This window comes from Ranitomeya imitator, chromosome 1 (assembly GCF_032444005.1).
Source record: "Ranitomeya imitator isolate aRanImi1 chromosome 1, aRanImi1.pri, whole genome shotgun sequence".
NCBI lineage: Eukaryota > Metazoa > Chordata > Amphibia > Anura > Dendrobatidae > Ranitomeya > Ranitomeya imitator.
The window spans coordinates 241,491,130-241,518,227 of NC_091282.1; the positions used below are offsets into that span (position 1 = coordinate 241,491,130).

The 27,098-nt window shown below is 41.9% G+C and overlaps 1 protein-coding gene across 1 annotated transcript in view; it reads right to left on the reverse strand.

Moving 5' to 3' along the window:
- RPH3A (rabphilin 3A) overlaps positions 1-27,098 on the reverse strand; it is a 507,416-nt gene that overhangs the window by 113,785 nt on the left and 366,533 nt on the right. The window contains exon 9 of the mRNA XM_069754762.1: positions 2,121-2,198. Coding sequence (XP_069610863.1) covers positions 2,121-2,198 — 78 coding nt within the window. The remainder of the gene's footprint in view (positions 1-2,120; positions 2,199-27,098) is intronic.

Genomic DNA, 27,098 nt, shown 5'->3' on the forward strand with positions numbered 1-27,098 from the left:
AACACTTATTGTATTGAAACTACACCACACAGCCTAATAAGTGACAACCCTGGAATCAGGGTCTCAGGTCCTATATTATGCTTCTTTCAAATTAAATAGCACAAATCTGCTGACAAATTGAAGATTTGAACTGATGATATTTACATTGCAATTAGTAAGCAATGATACACATGGAGGAAATATAGTAAAGATATCAAGCAAACCCTTTGCAAATGTTCTTTTAGAGCAGGGTCACACAACTGTTTTGGTTCAAGAGTCAAATTTGTCATACTGAAACAATCCCAAGGGCCACACCCAAACTTAAATTTTTACCTTCTGTGACTTTTATTACACATCAAAAAGTTATCTAGTTATAGAATTGCCTTGTAATGTTTTCATTTCCTGTTCTGTCCAGATGTTACCATATCCCAGAATTCCAAGCGGAGGAATTAAACCAACCGCCATATTGAGACACCCAAGTGATGCGTGTCTCAATATGGAAACTGCTGCTGGTACCAACCTATTGCGCGGTACCACCAGCGGAACACCGTCGCACCACACACACTCTATATGCCGTATGCACCTCACACTCCCACAGCCTCATGCGCGGTACCACCAGTGGAACAGTCATGACCACACTGTCGGGATCAGCCGAATGATTCACTGACCGCCACCATCTTTGTACAGGAGGAGTGCATACGCAGTTTTAATGTGACCGTTGCTATCTGTCTACACAGAGATGGTGGCGGTATGATGTACTGTGCCAATTAAGTTCAGGTGCAGTGAATCATTCGGCAGATCCCGGCGTCAGATTCGTGACGTGTCTACAGGCAGAGGAAGCCGGTCACATTAAAGGGGTTTTCCCACAAATGAAAGTTCATTTTAAAAATTGTCTGTCTGAAAGTGTACGGAATATACCACATCTCCTGGACAGGGGAGGAAGCAAAAGACAATACGGACATTACAGCAGGGGATCACAGTGGATTCATTTTGTGAGGTAAAATATTTCACTGACTGTTTTTTAAAAAATATTTTACCTCACAAAATGTATCCACTGCGATCTCCTGCTGTAATGTCAGTATTGTCTTTTGCTTCCTCCCCTGCCAAGGAGCTGTGGTATGTTCTGTACACTGTCAGACACAGACAATTTTTAAAATGAACTTTTGTTCATGGGAAAACCCCTTTAAAAAGCAAATATCAATGCCAACATGGCTCCTCCTAAAAAGTACACCAATGACAACGAAAGCAAAGCAGCAAAGACACAACGTGGAAGACAACAAAGGGCAAATGAGACGTCTTGAAGAGCAACAGCATCGTTGGGACAAAAACAATGCATATAAGCGTAGGCGTCAAGCACATGAGTCCCCTGATGCAAAAGTCATTAGATTATCACAGGATGCCATTAGTCAACTAACAGTGCCGCATGCCTGCCCCCTTCATGACATTACCGCCCTCCTGATGCAATAGCATTAGGCCTCCATCTAGTATTACCATAAATGTCTGATAAACGTAAATTCTACTTACCAACAACTGTAATAGTATGAGTATTTTTTTTTTTTAAGAAAGGATTTAGAAATAGGTTTTGCTCCTAAATCCATATCTAAAACCACATAAAATACTTCGAATTAGGTGTCCAATTGATTAAAATGGTAAAAAACTCCTACAGAGCACACATTCCTTTTTTTTTTATTCCATGGCAGCCGCTATTCAGCTGAATCTGCATGGAAACAAATTACAAAAAATCTTGGCAATATTTGTTGTAATATTTGAATAGAGTTCATTCTCACTTGAGTATAATCACACATCTTTACTACTCACATATAAATTATCCTGTCAGATAAGCATTTTTGGTGTCTTTATCTTTGGGGTCCACACAGGATGACATTGCAGGCCACATTGGCCTCCCGGTTGTGCGTTCCAATTTTAGAGTGCTTTAACTGATATACTATAAATAATCTCACATTAACTCTTCAATATGGGCTATAACTAGAGGGATATTCCAGTTGGAAGCATTGTCCATGCCCAGTAAATATGGTCTTCAGCTCTATGCACTTCACCAGATGAAGCTCATTCATGGACAGACACATTTTTGTATGATTTCAGTCTGTTATGTGAAGGCAATATATCTGGAGAGTATATACCTTGCTGAGCAGACTGTACACTCTGACTTGCAGGCTGAGCAGGTCTAGCATTTGGGCCCATGTTGGCACGTCTGGCACCTACAAAAACAAACAGGAAAGTTTTATTGTGGCAGACAAGCACAATTAAACATACCGTACATTTCTTGAGCTGTAGTATGTGCAAAGCAAATAATATCTTAAGTCAACCACTGATAGATAAAAGCTATTCCTACATGACCGTGCTAATCAAATGCACAATAAAATAGGGCAACATTGAATTAATAGTGTATCACCCACAATTGAAAACTTCCATGTGCAAATAAATGTGTTTTTGGACTTTAATTTCTTGCTACCAAAATGCTGGTTGCATTGATGGGTGTTAGGTCAACCGTTTAAAGTCTTATTTTGACTTATACTCAAAATATATCCAAGCTCTCTTTCCATCTTTTTTTTTCTGTTCGACAGTATTCACGTATGGTGTTTGTGGCTCCATATTATGGAGCACCAGGCATTTGATGTATGAACAGTGACATACTGTATTGCAGAGCACTGCCTTTAACCCCTTTCTGACATATGACGTACTATCCCGTCGAGGTGGGGTGGGCCCGTATGACCACCGACGGGATAGTACGTCATACGCGATCGGCCGCGCTCCCCCCTGCCTATCGCAGCTGACATCCGGCACTATGTGCCAGGAGCGGTCACGGACCGCCCCTGGCACATTAACCCCTGGCACACTGCGATCAAACATGATTGCGGTGTGCCGGCGGTACAGGGAAGCATCGCGCAGGGAGGGGGCTCCCTGCGGGCTTCCCTGAGACCCCCACAGCAACGCAATATGATCGCGTTGCTGCGAGGGTCTCCTACCTCCTTCCTCGCTGCAGGCCCGGATTAGTGATGTGTCGTTCGTGAACGAGCCGACACGAAGAAAAGTGGAATAACACGCGATCAAAAAGACAGATATAAATAACCATGGTACCGCTGAAAACGTCATCTTACCCCGAAAAAAACGAGCCACCACACAGCATCATCAGCAAAAAAATTAAAAAGTTATAGTCCTGAGAATAAAGCGATGTCAAAATAATTATTTTTTCTATAAAATAGTTTTTATCGTATAAAAGCGCCAAAACATAAAAAAATTATATAAATGAGATATCGCTGTAATTGTACTGATCCGAAGAATAAAACTGCTTTATCAATTTTACCAAAGGCGGAATGGTATAAACGCCTCCCTCAAAAGAAATTCATGAATAGCTGGTTTTTGATCATTCTGCTTCACAAAAATCGAAATAAAAAGCGATCAAAAAAAGTCACGTGCCCGAAAACATTACCAATAAAAACATCAACTCGTTGCGCAAAAAACAAGACCTCACATGACTCTGTGGACTCAAATATGGAAAAATTATAGCTCTCAAAATGTGGTAACACAAAAAATATTTTTTGCAATAAAAAGCATCTTTCAGTGTGTGACGGCTGCCAAAGATAAAAATCCGCTAAATAACCCGCTATAAAAGTTACTCAAACCCTTAGTGAGGGAAAAATTAAAAAATTTAAAAAATGTATTTATTTCCATTTTCCCATTAGGGTTAGAGCTATGGTTAGGGCTAGGGTTAGGGTTGGGGCTAGGGTTAAGGCTACAGTTAGGGTTGGGGCTAGGGTTAAGGCTACAGTTAGGGTTGGGGCTAAAGTTAGGGTTTGGATTACATTTATGGTTGGGAATAGGGTTGGGATTAGGGCTAGGGGTGTGTCTGGGTTAGAGGTGTGGTTAGGGTTACCATTGGGATTAGGGTTAGGGGTGTGTTTGGATTAGGGTTTCAGTTATAATTGGGGGGTTTCCACTGTTTAGGCACATCAGGGGCTCTCCAAACGCGACATGGCGTCCGATCTCAATTCCAGCCAATTCTGCGTTGAAAAAGTAAAACAGTGCTCCTTCCCTTCCGAGCTCTGCATTATAAACTGTAGTGAAACACTTGGGGGTTCAAAGTTCTCACAACACATCTAAATAAGTTTCTTGGGGGGTCTAGGTTCCAATATGGGGTCACTTGGGGGTTTCTACTGTTTAGGTACATCAAGGGCTCTGCAAATGCAACGTGACGCCTGCAGACCAATCCATCTAAGTCTGCATTCCAAACGGCGCTCCTTCCCTTCCGAGCTCCGCCATGCACCCAAACGGTGGTTCCCCCCACATATGGGGTATCAGCGTACTCAGGACAAATTGGACAACAACTTTTGAGGTCCAATTTCTTCTCTTACCCTTGGGAAAATAAAAAATTGGGGGCGAAAATATCATTTTTGTGAAAAAATATGATTTTTTATTTTTACGGCTCTGCATTATAAACTTCTGTGAAGCACTTGGTGGGTCAAAGTGCTCACCACACCTCTAGATAAGTTCCTTAGGGGGTCTACTTTCCAAAATGGTGTCACTTGTGGGGGGTTTAAATGTTTAGGCACATCAGTGGCTCTCCAAACGCAACATGGCGTCCCATCTCAATTCCTGTCAATTTTGCATTGAAAAGTCAAATGGCGCTCCTTCGCTTCCGAGCTCTGTCATGCGCCCAAACAGTGGTTTACCCCCACATATTGGGTATTGGCGTACTCAGGAAAAATTGTACAACAACTTCTGGGGTCCATTTTCTCCTGTTACCCTTGGTAAAATAAAACAAATTGGAGCTGAAGTAAATTTTTTGTGAAAAAAAGTTAAATGTTCATTTTTATTTAAACATTCCAAAAATTCCTGTGAAACACCTGAAGGGTTAATAAACTTCTTGAATGTGGTTTTGAGCACCTTGAGGGGTGCAGTTTTTAGAATGTTGTCACACTTGGGTATTTTCTATTATATAGACCCCTCAAAATGACTTCAAATGAGATGTGGTCCCTAAAAAAAATGGTGTTGTAAAAACGAGAAATTGCTGGTCAACTTTTAACCCTTATAACTCCCTAACAAAAAAAAATGTTGGTTCCAAAAGTGTGCTGATGTAAAGTAGACATGTGGAAAATGTTACTTATTAAGTATTTTGTGTGACATATCTCTGTGATTTAATTGCATAAAAATTCAATGTTGGAAAATTGCGAAATTTTCAAAATTTTCACCAAATCTCCATTTCTTTCACAAAAAACACAGGTAATATCAAATAAATTTTACCACTATCATGAATTACAATATGATTACAATATGTTACAAGAAAACATTGTCAGAATCACCAGGATCCGCTGAAGCGTTCCAGAGTTATAACCTCATAAAAGTACAGTGGTCAGAATTGTAAAAATTGGCCTGGTCATTAACATGCAAACCACCCTTGGGGGTAAAGGGGTTAGGAGAAGAACAAATCTTTAATACTGTAAGTTATGTAACGGAATATACATTTTTTCATATTTAAAAGAAAAACAAGAAATTTGTTGGTTGACTTGTTAGTTGAAATCAGAGGTCAGCACCTACAACAGGGCCCCAAACACTTATAAGGATGTAAAGAGTTTGTGAGTCGCCCTGCCAGGGCTGTGGGGTACTCAGTAACGGGTCCTGCGTTTTACAGGGGGATGTCACAGTGGAGACCCGGTCCGTGGCCCTGGGCACCCATGTAAAAGGGGAAAGGTCTTTAAAGGGAATAAAGTTTATGTTTGTGATGCCATCTGTGGTATTCGGTCAGTGGGGACAGACACTGCTTTAAGGGGTCCACTGGGGTGATTTTATGGCAGCTAGATGTTATAACTTCCCACAGGTGAAGTATATCCCCAGGGCTCCTGGTGTGTAGATGGTAGATGGTGAATGGCGCAGTAAAGAATGAGGACACAGGGTTGCAGTCTCTTTGTTTACTGTCGACTTCAGGCAGCCACAGTCCAGGGCACCAGATCACAGGGCAGGCAGGGTCCGGGCAGCTTAGAGGAAAGTTAGGAGTCTCCTTTTCCAGGTGGAAATCAAAGCCTTCCCTCTAGCGCCGTGGTGTTGTAGTCCCTTACTGCCTATGGCTTCAGATAAGGTCCTCACAGATGTTCTCTCTCTCTGTCTCCCATATAGAATAGGACATAACCCGTATGACTGGTGACTTGAGTTTGTTTATAGGGACTCTAGCACGCCCCGGGCTCTAAGGTTGTCACCGTGTCTCCTTGGTATTAGGGCGGACAGGTAACGTGAAGTTCAGCTGTCCTGCCGGTCTCTGCTGTAAGTTGTGGAGGGCCTTACAACCTCGGTGTTCCAGCTACCGGTCTCTGCGCCTCAGAAGTAGGCAGCCTGCTCGTGGCTGGTCTCACACTGGTATCCTCTCCTGAGATTTGCTCTTTTGCACGTTCACTGCAATATATTCAGCTGTCTGAATGTCTCTTTCCAGGAGCTGCTGCTCTGCGGCTACACAGCTCAGTAAACCCTCTTCTGCCTCAGACTGATCCAGTCTGTTTCCTGGCAAGAACTGTTCTGACCTTTCCCTCCTAAACTAGCAATCATAGTAAATAGGATCAAAAGCTCCCCCTGGTGGCCTGGAGTGTGAATGTGTTGCATGCTTGTGTTACCTGGTTACAGTTATCCCTTCTTGCCTCCAAACGTAACATCACCCTCCCCGTAAGGAAAGCAATGCTACTGTGACGACCAGAACCCTGGGGCGCCACATTTGTACAGAATCATAAGAGCATAGCATGCATGGAGTCTCATATACATAATCATGACCCAATGCCTTGCATTTCTATTTGGAAGTAATGGCATACCACTAGGAACCTCATAAATCCTTAGTATGTAGGCATCACTCTGCTAATTTTGAGTTTTCTTGTACGTTTTCTATGACAGGGCAAGGAAATGCAGCATCACCCTATATATTGCTTTTCTGAACATAGCCTAAGTCAACACATCAAATTACCTGTAAACTTAACTTTAAAGTAAACATACTGAGATTGTCCCTAAATAAAAAATATATACATTTACATTCATCTGCCTTTAGAATCATCAGAGTAGATTGCCTAAATACCCGCCATCACTATCTGAAGTTGTGGCAAAGTAATGCAGAAAAGCAGAAACATGAATACATTCTTTGTAGAAATGAGCAGATCTTTTGAAAATAGAGTTTAATGGCTCCATCCAATTTTGACAACATTTTTTATCTTAAAGGGACACTGTCACCTGAATTTGGAGGGAACAATCTTCAGCCATGGAGGCGGGGTTTTTGGGTGTTTGATTCACCCTTTCCTTACCCGCTGGCTGCATGCTCGCTGCAATATTGGATTGAAGTTCATTCTCTGTCCTCCATAGTACACGCCTGCGCAAGGCAAGATTACCTTATGCAGGCATGTACTACGGAGGACAGAGAATGAACTTCAATCCAATATTGCAGCCAGCATGCAGCCAGTGGGTAAGGAAAGGGTGAATCAAACACCCAAAAACCCCGCCTCCATGGCTGAAGATTGTTCCCTCCAAATTCAGGTGACAGAGTCCCTTTAAAAACATTAACTAAATAAATAAGTAAAAATCAGCATATACTGCAAACAGATAATCACAATGGCCTGGCAATACTGTACTTTTCCTTGCAATAGATACTTTAACGGAATTAAGGACTCAATTTACTGTATCTAGTGTCACGTTAATGAGTAAATCTGATAACAGAAATTACATTTTTAGGTTTTAGTCTTTTTTACCCACTCCTTGTCCTGTGTGGTAGTCTTATAGACGAATAATTATAATGATCATTGAAATGTTTGTGAGATGTCAGAAGCAATAAACAATTTGATTCTCAGAAGATTATTCTGTGAGCTCCAGACAGGTTATTAAATAAGTCTCCTGTAATCAAGAATGTTATTTCTTCAGAAAATCTTCGTTTGTTTTATCTCTCAGCAAGCATTACATTGCAGAATTACCTAAGGCCATGTGCACACGTACAGTATTTAAAAATGCAAAAAAAGCGAAAAAACGCTTACATATGCCTCCTATTATTTACAATGTATTCCGCATTTCTTGTGCAAATGTTGCTTTTTTTTTCCGCGAAAAAAATCGCATCGCGGAAAAAAAAGCAACATGTTCATTAAATTTGCGGAATTGCGGTGACTCCGCACACCTAGGAGTGCATTGATCTGCTTACTTTCCGCATGGGGCTGTGCACACCATGCGGGAAGTAAGCAGATTATGTGCGGTTGGTACCCAGGGTGGAGGAGAGGAGACTCTCCTCCACGGACTGGGCACCATATAATTGGTTAAAGAAAAGAATTAAAATAAAAAACAGTGATATACTCACCTTCGATGTCTTCCTGCCTCTCAGCGGTGCACGCTGCCACTTCCATTCCTATAGATGCTCTGTGTGAAGGACCTGCGATGTCGTCGCCGTCTTGTGATTGGTCGCGCGACCGCTCATGTGACCGCGACGTCATGGAAGGTCCTGCACACACACACCATCCATAGGAACGGACGCCGCTGAGGAGATCGGCTGTCTGCGGGTGAGTATAACCATTTTTTTAATTTTTCTTATTATTTTTAAACATTCTATCTTTTACTATAGATGCTGCTTAGGCAACATCTATAGTAAAAAGTTGGTCACACTTGTCAAACACCATGTTTGACAAGTGTGACCAACCTGTCAGTCAGTTTTCCAAGCGATGCTACAGATCGCTTGGAAAACTTTAGCATTCTGCAAGCTAATTACGCTTGCAAAATGCTAAGAAAACCGGGAAAAAAACGCGGATTTCTTGCAGAAAATTTCTGGTTTTCTTCAGTAAATTTCTGCAAGAAATCCATACGTGTGCACATACCCTAAATGTATGTGACAGGGATGTATTAGTATGGCTGTTGTGAATTCTGTGGCAGAGCTCCCTCCTGTGGTCACAAGTGGTACTTCGGCTGGTTCTCTCTGTGAGCTTCCGTTGGTGGAGGAAAGTGGTACTGCGGCTTCTGAGTTTCCTTCCTCAGGTGATGTGGTGAAGTCGTTAGCTGCTGCTCTATTTAACTCCACCTAGTGCTTTGATCCTGGCCTCCAGTCAATGTTCTAGTATTGGACCTGTTTCCTCCTGGATAGTTCCTGTGGCCTGCTGCTCTGCATAGCTAAGTTCCTCTTTGCTATTTGTTTGCTGTTTTTTTCTGTCCAGCTTGTCAATTTGTTTTTTACTGCTTGCTGGAAGCTCTGGGACGCAGAGGGTGTACCTCCGTGCCATTAGTTCGGTACGGAGGGTCTTTTTGCCCCCTTTGCGTGGTTTTTGTAGGGTTTTGTGTTGACCGCAAAGTTACCTTTCCTATCCTCGCTCTGTTCAGAAAGTTGGGCCTCACTTTGCTAAATCTATTTCATCTCTACGTTTGTCTTTTCATCTTAACTCACAGTCATTATATGTGGGGGCTGCCTTTTCCTTTGGGGTATTTCTCTGAGGCAAGGTAGGCTTATTTTCTATCTTCAGGCTAGCTAGTTTCTCAGGCCGTGCCGAGTTGCATAGGGAGCGTTAGGCGCAATCCACGGCTGCCTTTAGTGTGGTTGGAGAGGATTAGGGATTGCGGTCAACAGAGTTCCCACGTCTCAGAGCTCGTTCTTGTTTTTTGGGTTATTGCCAGGTCACTGTATGTGCGCTGACCTCTATGTCCATTGTGGTACTGAATTACCTTTCATAACAGTACTGAAGGCCAAAAGTACTAATGATTCCCAATAGAGGGAAAAAAAAGTTCTGAGACCATTTTTTTTTCTTTGCACTGTGTTTTGCCTTTTTTTTCCCCTAGACATTTGGGTGGTTCAGGACACAGGTGTAGCAATGGACATTAAAGGTCTGTCTTCATGTGTGGATCAGCTCACGGCAAGAGTACAAACTATTCAAGACTTTGTGGTTCGGAATTCTATGTTAGAACCGAGAATTCCTATTCCTGATTTGTTTTTTGGAGATAGAACTAAATTTCTGAGTTTCAAAAATAATTGTAAACTATTTCTGGCTTTGAAACCTCGCTCCTCTGGTGACCCAGTTCAACAAGTTAGGATCGTTATTTCTTTTTTGCGTGGCGACCCTCAGGACTGGGCATTTTCTCTTGCGTCAGGAGATCCTGCATTAAGAAATATTGATGCGTTTTTCCTGGCGCTCGGATTGCTGTACGATGAGCCTAATTCTGTGGATCAGGCAGAGAAGAATTTGCTGGCTCTGTGTCAGGGTCAGGATGAAATAGAGGTATATTGTCAGAAATTTAGAAAGTGGTCCGTACTCACTCAGTGGAATGAAGGTGCGCTCGCAGCTATTTTCAGAAAAGGTCTCTCTGAAGCCCTTAAGGATGTCATGGTGGGATTTCCTATGCCTGATGGTCTGAATGAGTCTATGTCTTTGGCCATTCAGATCGGTCGACGCTTGCGCGAGCGTAAATCTGTGCACCATTTGGCGGTATTACCTGAGCTTAAACCTGAGCCTATGCAGTGCGATAGGACTTTGACCAGAGTTGAACGGCAAGAACACAGACGTCTGAATGGGCTGTGTTTCTACTGTGGTGATTCCACTCATGCTATCTCTGATTGTCCTAAGCGCACTAAGCGGTTCGCTAGGTCTGCCACCATTGGTACGGTACAGTCAAAATTTCTTCTGTCTGTTACCTTGATCTGCTCTTTGTCATCGTATTCTGTCATGGCATTTGTGGACTCAGGCGCTGCCCTGAATTTGATGGACTTGGAGTATGCTAGGCGTTGTGGGTTTTTCTTGGAGCCCTTGCAGTGTCCTATTCCGTTGAGAGGAATTGATGCTACGCCTTTGGCCAAGAATAAGCCTCAGTACTGGACCCAGCTGACCATGTGCATGGCTCCTGCACATCAGGAGGTTATTCGCTTTCTGGTGTTGCATAATCTGCATGATGTGGTCGTGTTGGGGTTGCCATGGCTACAAGTCCATAATCCAGTATTAGATTGGAAATCCATGTCTGTGTCCAGCTGGGGTTGTCAGGGGGTGCATGGTGATGTCCCATTTCTGACTATTTCGTCATCCACCTCTTCTGAGGTTCCTGAGTTCTTGTCTGATTACAGGGATTTATTTGATGAGCCCAAGTCCGATACCCTACCTCCGCATAGGGATTGTGATTGTGCTATCGATTTGATTCCTGGTAGTAAATTCCCAAAAGGTCGACTGTTTAATTTATCTGTGCCTGAGCACGCCTCGATGCGGAGTTATGTGAAGGAGTCTTTGGAGAAGGGGCATATTCGCCCGTCATCGTCGCCATTAGGAGCAGGGTTCTTTTTTGTAGCCAAGAAGGATGGTTCACTGAGATCTTGTATAGATTACTGCCTTCTAAATAAGATCACGGTTAAATTTCAGTACCCCTTGCCATTGTTATCTGATTTGTTTGTTCGGATTAAGGGGGCTAGTTGGTTCACCAAGATAGATCTTCGAGGTGCGTATAATCTTGTGCGTATTAAGCGAGGCGATGAGTGGAAAACTGCATTTAATACGCCCGAGGGCCATTTTGAGTATCCAGTAATGCCATTCGGACTTGCCGTTGCTCCATCAGTGTTTCAGTCCTTTATGCATGACATCTTCCGAGAGTACCTGGATAAATTCCTGATTGTGTACTTGGATGACATTTTGATCTTCTCGGATGATTGGGAGTCTCATGTGAAGCAGGTCAGAACGGTGTTTCAGGTCCTGCGTGCTAATTCTTTGTTTGTGAAGGGATCAAAGTGTCTCTTTGGTGTTCAGAAGGTTTCATTTTTGGGGTTCATCTTTTCCCCTTCTACTATCGAGATGGACCCTGTTAAGGTCCAAGCCATTCATAATTGGACTCAGCCGACATCTCTGAAAAGTCTGCAAAAGTTCCTGGGCTTTGCTAATTCTTATTGTCGCTTCATCTGCAATTTTTCTAGTATTGCTAAACCATTGACCGATTTGACCAAGAAAGGTGCTGATTTGGTCAATTGGTCTTCTGCTGCGGTGGAAGCTTTTCAAGAGTTGAAGCGTCGTTTTTCTTCTGCCCCTGTGTTGTGTCAACCAGATGTTTCGCTTCCGTTCCAGGTCGAGGTTGATGCTTCTGAGATTGGAGCAGGGGCTGTTTTGTCGCAGAGAAGTTCTGATTGCTCGGTGATGAAACCATGTGCCTTCTTTTCCAGGAAGCTTTCGCCTGCTGAGCGAAATTATGATGTGGGCAATCGAGAGTTGCTGGCCATGAAGTGGGCATTCGAGGAGTGGCGTCATTGGCTTGAAGGAGCTAAGCATCGCGTGGTGGTCTTGACTGATCATAAGAACTTGACTTATCTCGAGTCCGCCAAGCGGTTGAATCCTAGACAAGCTCGTTGGTCGTTGTTTTTTGCCCGTTTTGACTTTGTGAATTCATACCTTCCGGGCTCTAAAAATGTGAAGGCGGATGCTCTGTCTAGGAGTTTTGTGCCCGACTCTCCGGGTGTATCTGAGCCGGCGGGTATTCTAAAAGAGGGAGTAATTGTGTCTGCCATCTCCCCTGATTTGCGGCGGGTGCTGCAAAAATTTCAGGCTAATAAACCTGATCGTTGCCCAGCGGAGAAACTGTTTGTCCCTGATAGGTGGACGAATAAAGTTATCTCTGAGGTTCATTGTTCGGTGTTGGCTGGTCATCCTGGAATCTTTGGTACCAGAGAGTTAGTGGCTAGATCCTTTTGGTGGCCATCTCTGTCGCGGGATGTGCGTACTTTTGTGAAGTCCTGTGGGATTTGTGCTCGGGCTAAGCCCTGCTGTTCTCGTGCCAGTGGGTTGCTTTTGCCCTTGCCGGTCCCGAAGAGGCCTTGGACACATATCTCTATGGATTTTATTTCAGATCTTCCCGTCTCTCAAAAGATGTCAGTCATTTGGGTAGTCTGTGATCGCTTCTCTAAGATGGTCCATTTGGTACCCTTGTCTAAATTGCCTTCCTCCTCTGATTTGGTGCCATTGTTTTTCCAGCATGTGGTTCGTTTACATGGCATTCCAGAGAATATCGTTTCTGACAGAGGTTCCCAGTTTGTTTCGAGGTTTTGGCGAGCCTTTTGTGGTAGGATGGGCATTGACTTGTCTTTTTCCTCGGCTTTCCATCCTCAGACTAATGGCCAGACCGAACGAACCAATCAGACCTTGGAAACATATCTGAGATGCTTTGTTTCTGCTGATCAGGATGACTGGGTGTCCTTTCTGCCTTTGGCTGAGTTCGCCCTTAATAATCGGGCCAGCTCGGCTACCTTGGTTTCACCGTTTTTCTGCAACTCTGGGTTCCATCCTCGTTTTTCTTCAGGGCAGGTTGAGTCTTCGGACTGTCCTGGTGTGGATACTGTGGTGGACAGGTTGCAGCAGATTTGGACTCATGTAGTGGACAATTTGACTTTGTCCCAGGAGAAGGCTCAACGTTTCGCTAATCGCAGATGCTGTGTGGGTCCCCGACTTCGGGTTGGGGACTTGGTTTGGTTATCTTCTCGTCATATTCCTATGAAGGTTTCCTCTCCTAAGTTTAAACCTCGTTTTATTGGTCCGTATAGGATTTCTGAGGTTCTTAATCCTGTGTCTTTTCGTCTGACCCTTCCAGATTCTTTTTCCATACATAACGTATTCCATAGGTCATTGTTGCGGAGATACGTGGCACCTATGGTTCCATCTGTTGATCCTCCTGCCCCGGTTTTGGTGGAGGGGGAGTTGGAGTATATTGTGGAGAAGATTTTGGATTCTCGTGTTTTAAGGCGGAAACTCCAGTATCTGGTTAAGTGGAAGGGTTATGCTCAGGAAGATAATTCCTGGGTCTTTGCCTCTGATGTCCATGCTCCCGATCTTGTTCGTGCCTTTCATATGGCTCATCCTGGTCGTCCTGGGAGCTCTGGTGAGGGTTTGGTGACCCCTCCTCAAGGGGGGGGGTACTGTTGTGAATTCTGTGGCAGAGCTCCCTCCTGTGGTCACAAGTGGTACTTCGGCTGGTTCTCTCTGTGAGCTTCCGTTGGTGGAGGAAAGTGGTACTGCGGCTTCTGAGTTTCCTTCCTCAGGTGATGTGGTGAAGTCGTTAGGTGCTGCTCTATTTAACTCCACCTAGTGCTTTGATCCTGGCCTCCAGTCAATGTTCTAGTATTGGACCTGTTTCCTCCTGGATCGTTCCTGTGGCCTGCTGCTCTGCATAGCTAAGTTCCTCTTTGCTATTTGTTTGCTGTTTTTTTCTGTCCAGCTTGTCAATTTGTTTTTTACTGCTTGCTGGAAGCTCTGGGACGCAGAGGGTGTACCTCCGTGCCGTTAGTTCGGTACGGAGGGTCTTTTTGCCCCCTTTGCGTGGTTTTTGTAGGGTTTTGTGTTGACCGCAAAGTTACCTTTCCTATCCTCGCTCTGTTCAGAAAGTTGGGCCTCACTTTGCTAATTCTATTTCATCTCTACATTTGTTTTTTCATCTTAACTCACAGTCATTATATGTGGGGGCTGCCTTTTCCTTTGGGGTATTTCTCTGAGGCAAGGTAGGCTTATTTTCTATATTCAGGCTAGCTAGTTTCTCAGGCCGTGCCGAGTTGCATAGGGAGCGTTAGGCGCAATCCACGGCTGCCTTTAGTGTGGTTGGAGAGGATTAGGGATTGCAGTCAACAGAGTTCCCACGTCTCAGAGCTCGTTCTTGTTTTTTGGGTTATTGCCAGTTCACTGTATGTGCGCTGACCTCTATGTCCATTGTGGTACTGAATTACCTTTCATAACAAATGGCATACATAAAATGCAGAGTTTGGTTAGGTTTAGTTTACATAGGTGACAACACCACAAAAATACATACAACATTTTATTTTAACCTCTGATAACAGCTTCTCTTCATCAAGGTCATCTGGTCAATAGGTTACACAGGAGTAAACTGGCAAATGGCTTGTCTTTAGATCATACTTATCTATAGCCTTACTAAATACTACACCGTACTACATGTATGGCTCCCATACTCTCACAAGATTTCTAGCCCACTAATTAATAATTTTCTAGCATTTTTTAGTGATGGATAGGGGTAAGCATGGGCCTTCTGACCAGATTGCAGCTATACAGCTCCATAGGTAGCAAGCTTTGATGCACAGTGTTTTCTGACACATTTCAATCATAGCTAACATTAAAGAGAATCTGTAATCACAGAATGACTGTTCAAACCAAGTATAGGCACTTGGAACACCCTTGGCAAGCCAAACAGTTCAATAGATCTTCCAACTTACTCGTTTTCCATTTTTCTCCATCCATCTGTGTCTTCATAAAACCAGAGCTGTGAATCAAAATCAAGGGGGTGAAGATAGAGGGAAAACAAGTACGTGGGAAATTGCACTGAATTGTTTGACCACACCAAGGGTGCACCAAGCACCTGTACTTGTTGTCTTGTTGTCTCAGACTGACTGTCCAAACCAAGTACAGGCTCCCTGTTAGAGATGGGCGAACCCGAACAGCAAAGTTCGGCGTCCATATCGAACACCAACTGTTCGGGCATGGACAACGAACACGCACTTCATCAGGAAGTCCGTGTTACTGTTCGGGTTCGGCTGCTCAAATACCGGGTGTTTGTCATGCTGAAAAGAAAAACTCTTACGATGCTAGAGGGGATCTCACTGACATTATGGCACTTCAGCCCGGCTGGGATTGCAGCCTGTGTGACCGGAGGTAACCTAGACGATGTCACTGCCGGTCACTGAGGCTGCACTTGCAGCAGTTCAGTCACCAGTGGTTCTCAGCCTGGATTGTTGCATTTTGGCACCGTCAAGGTTGAAAAATATTTTTCGCCCAGACACGGATTACGGCGTGGGACAGAACGACTGACAGGTGAGGAATATTGTTGTTATTTTATTTTTGTTTAATTACAGGAGAATGAGGGCTTTGGTGGAATAGGCGTTTGGTGAGTATAACGGTGTTTGCTATTTTTAAATAAAAAAGGAAAAGTGTAGTTTGTTTTATTTCTAATAAAGGGCTTTATTTTTGCTGTGTCCTTATTTACCATATAACTATAGGATTAGTAATAGATATGTGACTTATAGACACCTCTCCATTGCTAAGTTTTGTTTTCTAAAAACTAGCAAGCCACAGCCATCAATCAAAGGAGGGGAGGGGTGGAGATAGAGAAATAAGTAAGTGGGAAGATGCACTTAATTGTTGGCCATGTCATGATGCACCAAGCGCCTGTACTTGGTTTGAAAAGTCATACTATGCCGACAGAGTATCTTTAACTTTTAAGTAGTCTATGTTACAGTTAACTTTCTGTGAGATTGGGCCAGATTGACTAAACTAGTTACATCCAACTACTTCGTCTCCTAACCGGAGCCAATTGCTTCTTAGGTGGACAAGCCATGTCTTCTGATCAGAGCATTTTCTGTTTTTCAGGGATGTGTGAAACCAGTCTAGCCTTCATCTCCAGTACAGATCAATGAGTCTTGAGTACCCATGATCTTGTATCCAGTTTATTTTTTGCTGTTGCTCAACTCACTTTTAGTAGATACTAACTGCATATTGGGTATAGCCCACTAGATGTTTTGGGAATAATCTGAATAATCTGAACCAGTTGTCTGGCCATGATAGTATGGCCCTCTTCTGTCACCCAGATTCTTATGCTTGCCAATGTTTTCTTGGGTCCTAATAAATCTTACTGCTTTACAGGTGCCATTGTTATGAGATACTAAATGATATTCACTTGACTTCTCAGTGGTTTAAAGGGAATATGTCAGCAGGTTTTTACTATGCAATCTGAGAGCAGCCTAATGCATGAAAAGAGAGCATGATTACAGGGATGTATCATTCACTGGACTGCTTGGTATAGTTTTGACAAACTCCCTATTCTATCTGTAGTACAGTGGGTACGGAAAGTATTCAGACCCCTTTAATTTTTTTTTCACTTTCATTACGGCCATTTGGTAAATTCAAAAAAGTTCATTTTTTTCTCATTAATGTACACTCTGTACCCCATCTTGACTGAAAAAAAAATGAAATTTTGTAATTTTTGCAAATTTATTATTATTACCAAAATGGCTGCAATGAAACAAAATGTGAAAAATTTAATGGGATATGAATACTTTCAATACCCACTGTAGATGTAGCAGTGGTCAAAATGGTGAGCGTTGTATAACCCCACCCACTCTCCTGACTAGCAGCTTCTGGTGTACCTTGTCAGCAAGCTGCTAATCAGTGGTGGGGGTGGTGTTGCCCAGATTAGATGGACTGCTGTGCAAGTGACACCTAGTCAGGAGTGTTAATATCTTACTGATAAAACACTGACTGAATTGAAACTACAACACAGTCTAATAAGGTATGGAAAGTATTCATACCCCTTTAAATTTTTCACGCTTTCATTGCAGCCATTTGGTAAATTCAAAAAAGTTCATTTTTTCACATTAATGTACACTCTGCACCCCACGTTGACTGAAAAAAAAAACAAATGTAGAAACTTTTGCAAATTTAATAAAAAAGAAAAACTGAAGTATCACATGGTCATACGTATTCAGACTAGTAATGAGCGAGTATACACGTTGCTCGGGTTTTCCCGAGCATGCTCGGGTGGTCTCCCAGTATTTGTTAGTGCTTGGAGATTTAGTTTTCATCGCCACAGCTGAATGATTTACAGCTACGAGCCAGGCTGAGTACATGTGGGGGTTGCCTGGTTGCTAGGGAATCCCCACATGTAATCAGGCTGGGTAGTAGCTGTAAATTATACAGCTGCGCAATGAAAACTAAATCTCCGAACACAAACAAATACTCGGAGACCACCCAAGCGTGCTCCGGAAAACCCGAGCAACGAGTACACTCGCTCATCACCAATTCAGACCCTTTGCTCAAACACTCATTTAAGTCACATGCCGTCGATTTCCTTGTGATCCTCCTTGAGATGGTTCTACTCCTTCATTGGAGTCCAGCTGTGTTTAATTAAACTGATAGGACTTGATTTGGAAAGGCACACACCTGTCTTTATAATGATGAGGTCAAAGGAACTGGCCAAGGAGCTCAGAGACAGAATTGCAGCAAGGCACAGATCTGGTCAAGGTTACAACAGAATTTGTGCTGTACTCAAGGCTCCTAAGAGCACAGTGGCCTCCATAATCCTTAAATGGAAGAAGTTTGGAAACCCCAGAAGTCTTCCTAGACCTGGCTGTCCAGCCAAACTAAGCAATCGTAGGAGAAGAGCTTTGGTGAGAGAGGTAAAAAAAAGAACCCCAAGATCACTGTGGCTGAGCTACAGAGATGCAGTAAGGAGATGGGAGAAAGTTGCACAAAGTCAACTATCACTGCAGCCCCCCACCAGTCAGGCCTTTATGGCAGAGTGGCCAGATGGAAGCCTCTCCTCAGTGCAAGACATATGAAAGCCTGTATAGAGTTTGCTAAAAAAAAATACATGAAGGACTCACAGACTATGAGAAATAAGATTCTCTGGTCTGATGATACAAAGATATACCTTTTTGGTGATAATTCTAAGCGGTATGTGTGGAGAAAACCAGGCACTGCTCATCACCTGCCCAATACAATCATAACAGTGAAACATGGTGGTGGCAGCATCATGCTATGGGGGTGTTTTTCAGTTGCAGGGACAGGATAACTGGTTGCCATTGAAGGAAACATGAATGCGGCCAAGTACAGAGATATCCTGGATGAAAACCTCTTCCAGAGTGCTCTGGACCTCAGACAATGGCCCTAAGCACACAGCTAAAATGACAAAGGAGTGGCTTCAGAACAGCTCTGTGACCATTTTTGACTGGCCCAGCCAGAGCCCTGACCTAAACCCAATTGAGTATCTCTGGAGAGACCTGAAAATGGCTGTCCACCATCATTCACCATCCAACCTGACGGAACTGGAGAGGATCTGCAAGGAAGAATGGCAGAGGATCCCCAAATCCAAGTGTGAAAAACTTGTTGCATCGTTCCCAAGACGACTCATGGCTGTACTAGCTCAAAAGGTGCTTCTACTCAATTCCGAGCAAAGGGTCTGAATACTTAAGACCATGTGATATTTCAGTTTTTCTTTTTTAACAAATTTGCAAAAATTACTACATTTGTTTTTTTTTCAGTCAAGATAGGGTGCAGAATGTACATTAATGAGAAAAAAAATTTCTTTTTTGAATTCACCAAATGGCTGCAGTGAAACAAAGAGTGAAACATTAAAAAGGGTCTGAATACTTACCGTACCCACTGTATATAGCACAGAGGACATACAGGGAGTTTGCAATATTTTAGTGGGAGGCTAGAGATAGTTAATATTTCTATAAATAGAAAACTTTATAAAGCAACTAAAATTATTTCTTTGATGTGTTTTCATAAGAATTTTCCAATTTTCCATAAGCTTTTCCTTGATCTTTAAAACTTGTCTGAAAGTCTGCCAATTAACCTACACAACCTCCTATCGTCTGTGCTGTACATAATTTCATTCATCAGCTCCCATCACAAAAATGGACCAAGAGGGAACATTGCTGTTTTTTGAGACAATGAGGACATGTTGGGAAATCAGTTCCAATTTTTTTGTTCTCATAAAATACCTCAGGGATATATTCAGCATCCTGAGCAGTGCACTCTTATTAATGGACTTTATATACACATGCCATTTCTCCTAGACAGCAGGAAACAAAGCCTTGCTAGCCATTGTTTTATCAAACCCGTGTAGAGATTATGAGGAAGTGAAATAACTAATATGTCCATTTGCAAAAGTCTATATAGGAACACATCACACATTGGTTGAATGAGATTTTGCAATGCTTTAGCACCTTGTGGCATGATATGTCTGATAGCAAAAGTGATCAACAGAAACAACGGTTGAGTGCAAAAACTGTAAGAGGATTTGCAATATATACCAAATGTAGATGATTATTTTGTCAAATAAAGATTATTTTTGTCTGTGTTTATTTCTTTTGACTGCTGGGTTAGTTAAGGGGGTGTCTGACAGTCGTCTCTCAATTACCAACCCGTGAGCTTGATGTCAGCGTCAGCTGCCGCCATTAACCCAACAATCCCATTACCCAATTGCCACTGCTTCAGGGCAATCGGGAAGAGATGAGGCTAAGGCCAGAATTGGCACATCTTACAGATGCACCGTTCCTGGGGCAGCTAAGGGCTGGTCTTATTAGGCTGGGCAGGGGACAATATCCATGGCCCTTCCCAGACTTCTAATATCAGCCCCTAGCTGTCTGTGTTGCCTTCACTAGTTATTAAAAATAAGAGGGACCCCAAGTCTAGTTTTTCATTTATTTACTGCTCCACTCAGACCTCCGCCTTCTTGTTCAAGATTATATAATTTTTATTCTATACTATTTTAAGTGTTTTCTTATTCATTCATTTTGCAGGGCAATTGTCCTTCTCTTACCCCCGTTTTGCATCCTTTTTCAGCCTCCTAGCCCTTACATCACCATTTTACAGTACCAAAGTTCAAGTCTCCATTGACATATATAGGATTATGGTCCAGGGTCAAGTTCTGGTACCAGAACCGAACGCTGAACTAAAGTTCGATTAAACCCAGATTTCCACAGGTCCACTCATCCCTACTTATTTTCTATTATGTGGACAGATATTTCTTTATTGAGAATTGTATAAAACAGGCAGACCACGTCTAGAAACAATTGGAGAGTACAACAAAGTACGAATAATGTTTATCGTAATGCCAACCACCCTGTGTAATAATTCCCCTTAATATAGTGATGATACGTGTGGGATCTCTTTGCTGATTTGACACCCCCTCTCATGGGGCTCAACCCTTTACCAGACATGACACTTAACCCCTTTACCCCCAAGGGTTGTTTGCACATTAATTACTGGGCCAATTTTTACAATTCTGACCACTGTCCCTTTATGAGGTGATAACTCTGGAACGTTTCAACGGATCTTGATGATTCTGACAAAGTTTTCGCTTGACATATTGTACTTCATGATAGTAGTAAAACTTCTTTGACATTATCTGCATTTATTTGTGAAAAAAAATGGAAATTTGGCAAAAATTATGAAATTTTGCAATTTTCCAACTTTTAATTTTTATGCCCTTAAATCACAGAGATATGTCATGCACAATACTTAATAATTAACATTTCCCTCATGTATACTTTACATCAGCACAATTTTGGAACCAAGATTTTTATTTGTTGGGGAGTTATAAGGGTTAAAAGTTAACCAACAATTTCTCATTTTTACAACATCATTTTTTTTTTTAGGGACCACATCACATTTGAAGCCACTTTGAAGGGTCTATATGATAGAAAATAACCAAGTATGACACCATTCTAAAAACTGTACCCCTCAAGGTGATCAAAACCACATTCAAGGAGTTTATTAACCCTTCAGGTGTTTCACAGGAATTTTTGAAATATTTAAATAAAAACAAACATTTAACTTTTTTTCACAAAAAAATTACTTCAGCTCCAATTTGTTTTATTTCACCAAGGGTAACAGAAGAAAATGGAGACCAAAAGTCATTGTACAATTTGTCCTGTGTACGACGATACCCCATATGTGGGTTTAAACCACTGTTTGGGCACATGGCCGAGCTCGGAAGGGAAAGAGCGCTATTTGACTTTTCAATGCAAAATTGACTGGAGTATAGATGGGACGCCATGTATGGGGTATCAGCGTACTCCGGAAAAATTGGACAACAACTTTTGGGGTCCAATTTTTCCTGTTACTCTTTGGAAAATAAAAATTTGGAGGCCTAAAAACCATTTTTGTGGGAATTTTTCTATTTTATTTTCACGGCTCTGCGTTAAACTGTAGTGAAACACTTGGGGGTTCAAAGTTCTCACAACACATCTAGATAAGTTTCTTGGAGGGTCTAGTTTCCAATATGGGGGGTTTCTACTGTTTAGGTACATTAGGGGCTCTGCAAATGCAAAGTGACGCCTGCAGACTAATCCATCTAAGTCTGCATTCCAAATGACCCTCCTTCCCTTCCGAGCTCTGCCAAATGGTGGTTCCCCACATATGGGGCATTGGTGTACTCAGGACATATTGAACAACAACTTTTGGTGCCCAATTTCTCCTGTTACCCTTGGAAAAATACAAAACTGGGCGCTACAAAAGAATTTTTGTGAAAAAGAAAAAAAAATTATTTTCACGGCTCTGCGTTATAAACTGTAGTGAAACACTTGGGGGTTCAAAGCTCTCAACACACATTTAGATAAGTTCCTTAGGGGGTCTACTTTCCAAAATGGTGTCACTTGTTGGGGGTTTCAATGTTTAGGCACATCAGGGGCTCTCCAAACGCGACATGGTGTCCCATATCAATTCCAGTCAATTTTGCATTGAAAAGTCAAACGGTGCTCCTTCCCTTCCAAGCTCTGCCATACGCCCAAACAGTGGTTCCCCCCACATATGGGGTATCAGCGTACTCAGGACACATTGTACAACAACTTTTGGGGTCCAATTTCTCCTGTTACTCTTGGGAAAAAACAAAACTGGGGGGCTAAAAAACACTTTTGTGGGAAAAAAATGATTTTTTTATTTTCATGGCTCTGCGTTATAAACTGTAGTGAAACACTTGGGGGTTCAAAGTTCACACAACACATCTAGATAAGTTCCTTAGGGGATCTAGTTTCTAATATGTGGTCACTTGTGGGGGGTTTCAATGTTTAGGCACATCAGTGGCTCTCCAAACGCAATATAGCTTCCCATCTCAAATCCAGTCAATTTTGCATTGAAAAGTCAAATGGCGCTCCTTCCCTTCTGAGATCTGCCATGCGCCCAAACAGTGGTTTACCCCCACATATGGGGTATCAGATTACTCAAGACAAATTGCACAACAACTTTTAGGGTCCAATTTCTTCTCTTACCCTTGGGAAAATAAAAAATTGGAGGTGAAAATATCATTTTTGTGAAAAAATATGATTTTTGTATTTTTACGGCTCTGCATTATAAACTTCAGTGAAGCACTTGGTGGGTCAAAGTGCTCACCACACATCTAGATAAGTTCCATAGGGGGTCTACTTTCCAAAATGGTGTCACTTGTGGGGTGTTTCAATGTCTAGGCACATCAGGGGCTCTCCAAACGCAACATGGCGTTCCATCTCAGTTCCAGTAAATTTTGCATTGAAAAGTCAAAAGTCAAATAGCGCTCCTTCCCTTCCAAGCTCTGCCATGCGCCCAAACAGTGGTTTACCCCTACATATGGGGTATCGCCGTACTCAGAACAAATTGTACAACTACTTTTTTGGTCCACTTTCTCCTGTTACCCTTGGTAAAATAAATCAAATTGGAGCTGAATTAAAGTTTGTATGAAAAAAAGTTAAATGATCATTTTTATTTAAAAATTTCAAAAATTCCTGTGAAACACCTGAAGGGTTAATAAACTTCTTGAATGTGGTTTTGAGCACCTTGAGGGGTGCAGTTTTTAGACTGGTGTCACACTTTGTTATTTTCGCTCATATGTACCCCTCAAAATGACTTCAAATGAGATGTGGTCCTTAAAAACAAATGGTGTTGTAAAAATGAGAAATTGCTGGTCAACTTTTAACCCTTATATCTCCCTAACAAAACATTTTTTTTACGGTGCCATCGAAGAAATAAAGGAATCCACACAAGCTATAAACAGTGAGATGGTGAGGTAACATTTTGCTAATTTAAATTAATCTCCTGGTCCAGATGAATTGCATCCTAGGGTGTTGAATAAGTTAGCATAAAAAAATTGGAGAATCACTAAAAAGAATCTTTAGTTGCAGAGCTGTTTGAGAAATGAGTTCAACATAGAGTCTTATCCGAGGAGTATGGCAGGCGATAAAATCAAAATTACACTCACCTTTTATGAGTATCTATAAAGCATGTAATAAAGCACATCAGCTGCAGCAGATCCACGGGTCAGTAAATGACCAAACAATAGATATCAAGGAAAGAAAGGAGAGCTTTGTAGATGATTTCCTTGCTTGCTAGTCAATGATGAGATGTATATCCCAGATTGTCAAATGGATAGTGGTTTATTCTACATGTTTCAAAGTACAAAAGACTTCTTCATCAGGAAAGATCACAAACATCTAATACTTGTGGTCTTTTGTACTTTGAAACGCATAGAATAAAACACTATCCATTTGATAATTTGGGATATACGTCTCAAAATTGATCAGCAAGGGCGGAAGTCATCCACAAACCTCTCCTTTCTTTCCTAGAAAGAATCTTTTAAAAATCCTGGAGAAAACGGGAAGTACTAAAAGACTGGAGAAGGGCACATGTCACTATCTTCAAAAAAAGGAAAGAAGATGAAGCCAGGAAGTTACAAGCCAGTGAGCCTTACTTCTCTGTCAGGAGTGATCTTTGAGCAAATTAATAAACAAAATGTGTACAAGTACTTGGATTAGAATACAGTAATTAACCAGTGCTAACATGGGTTTGTAGCAAACAAGTCATGCCAGACTAATCAAATTTCCTTATATGATGGAATCACTGAGTGGGTAGATCAGGGAAACGCAGTAGGTATAGTATATCTGGACTACAGCAAAGCATTTGATAAAGTATCATGTACTATCCTTATGGAAAAAGTGACCAAGTATGGGATTAACAAGGCTGCGGTTAGGTGGATTCATAACTGGGTCAGTGATTGTACTCAAAGAAAGGTAATAAATGGCTTCCAATTGGAAGAGTGTTTCAAATTAGGTACATCAATGTTCTGTCCTGGCCCCAGTGGTATTCAACATTTTTATAAATTATCTAGATAAGAGAACTGAAGGTAAACTAATCAAATTTGCAGACAATGCAAAGCTATGAGGGATAGCCAACACTAGAGAAGACTGAGAAAGGATTCAGAAGGATTTAGATAAGCTTGAACATTAGGCAGCGACTAATAGAATGGTATTTAACAGGGAGAAATACAAGATTCTACAACTGGGCAAGAAAAATGAAAATTACATCTACAGAATGGGAGGGATAGAAGTTAGCAACAGCACATGTGAAAAAGACTTGAGTATACTAAGAGAACACAGACTGAAGCAGAAGCAGAAGCAGAAATATCTACAGGTAACTTTGACATAGTGGGAATAACCGAGACATGGTTAGATGAAAGCTATGACTGGGCAGTTAACTTACAGGGTTACAGTCTGTTTAGAAAGGATCGTAAAAATCGGAGAGGAGGAGGGGTTTGTCTCTATGTAAAGTCTTGTCTAAAGTCCACTTTAAGGGAGGATATTAGCGAAGGGAATGAGGATGTCGAGTCCATATGGGTTGAAATTCATGGAGGGAAAAATGGTAACAAAATTCTCATTGGGGTCTGTTACAAACCCCCAAATATAACAGAAAGCATGGAAAGTCTACTTCTAAAGCAGATAGATGAAGCTGCAACCCATAATGAGGTCCTGGTTATGGGGGACTTTAACTACCCGGATATTAACTGGGAAACAGAAACCTGTGAAACCCATAAAGGCAACAGGTTTCTGCTAATAACCAAGAAAAATTATCTTTCACAATTGGTGCAGAATCCAACCAGAGGAGCAGCACTTTTAGACCTAATACTATCTAATAGACCTGACAGAATAACAAATCTGCAGGTGGTTGGGCATTTAGGAAATAGCGACCACAATATTGTGCAGTTTCACCTGTCTTTCACTAGGGGGACTTGTCAGGGAGTCACAAAAACATTGAACTTTAGGAAGGCAAAGTTTGAACAGCTTAGAGATGCCCTTAATCTGGTAGACTGGGACAATATCCTCAGAAATGAGAATACAGATAATAAATGGGAAATGTTTAAGAACATCCTAAATAGGCAGTGTAAGCGGTTTATACCTTGTGGGAATAAAAGGACTAGAAATAGGAAAAACCCAATGTGGCTAAACAAAGAAGTAAGACAGGCAATTAACAGTAAAAAGAAAGCATTTGCACTACTAAAGCAGGATGGCACCATTGAAGCTCTAAAAAACTATAGGGAGAAAAATACTTTATCTAAAAAACTAATTAAAGCTGCCAAAAAGGCAACAGAGAAGCACATTGCTAAGGAGAGTAAAACTAATCCCAAACTGTTCTTCAACTATATCAATAGTAAAAGAATAAAAACTGAAAATGTAGGCCCCTTAAAAAATAGTGAGGAAAGAATGGTTGTAGATGACGAGGAAAAAGCTAACATATTAAACACCTTCTTCTCCACGGTATTCACGGTGGAAAATGAAATGCTAGGTGAAATCCCAAGAAACAATGAAAACCCTATATTAAGGGTCACCAATCTAACCCAAGAAGAGGTGCGAAACCGGCTAAATAAGATTAAAATAGATAAATCTCCGGGTCCGGACGGCATACACCCACGAGTACTAAGAGAACTAAGTAATGTAATAGATAAACCATTATTTCTTATTTTTAGTGACTCTATAGCGACAGGGTCTGTTCCGCAGGACTGGCGCATAGCAAATGTGGTGCCAATATTCAAAAAGGGCTCTAAAAGTGAACCTGGAAATTATAGGCCAGTAAGTCTAACCTCTATTGTTGGTAAAATATTTGAAGGGTTTCTGAGGGATGTTATTCTGGATTATCTCAATGAGAATAACTGTTTAACTCCATATCAGCATGGGTTTATGAGAAATCGCTCCTGTCAAACCAATCTAATCAGTTTTTATGAAGAGGTAAGCTATAGACTGGACCACGGTGAGTCATTGGACGTGGTATATCTCGATTTTTCCAAAGCGTTTGATACCGTGCCGCACAAGAGGTTGGTACACAAAATGAGAATGCTTGGTCTGGGGGAAAATGTGTGTAAATGGGTTAGTAACTGGCTTAGTGATAGAAAGCAGAGGGTGGTTATAAATGGTATAGTCTCTAACTGGGTCGCTGTGACCAGTGGGGTACCGCAGGGGTCAGTATTGGGACCTGTTCTCTTCAACATATTCATTAATGATCTGGTAGAAGGTTTACACAGTAAAATATCGATATTTGCAGATGATACAAAACTATGTAAAGCAGTTAATACAAGAGAAGATAGTATTCTGCTACAGATGGATCTGGATAAGTTGGAAACTTGGGCTGAAAGGTGGCAGATGAGGTTTAACAATGATAAATGTAAGGTTATACACATGGGAAGAGGGAATCAATATCACCATTACACACTGAACGGGAAACCACTGGGTAAATCTGACAGGGAGAAGGACTTGGGGATCCTAGTTAATGATAAACTTACCTGGAGCAGCCAGTGCCAGGCAGCAGCTGCCAAGGCAAACAGGATCATGGGGTGCATTAAAAGAGGTCTGGATA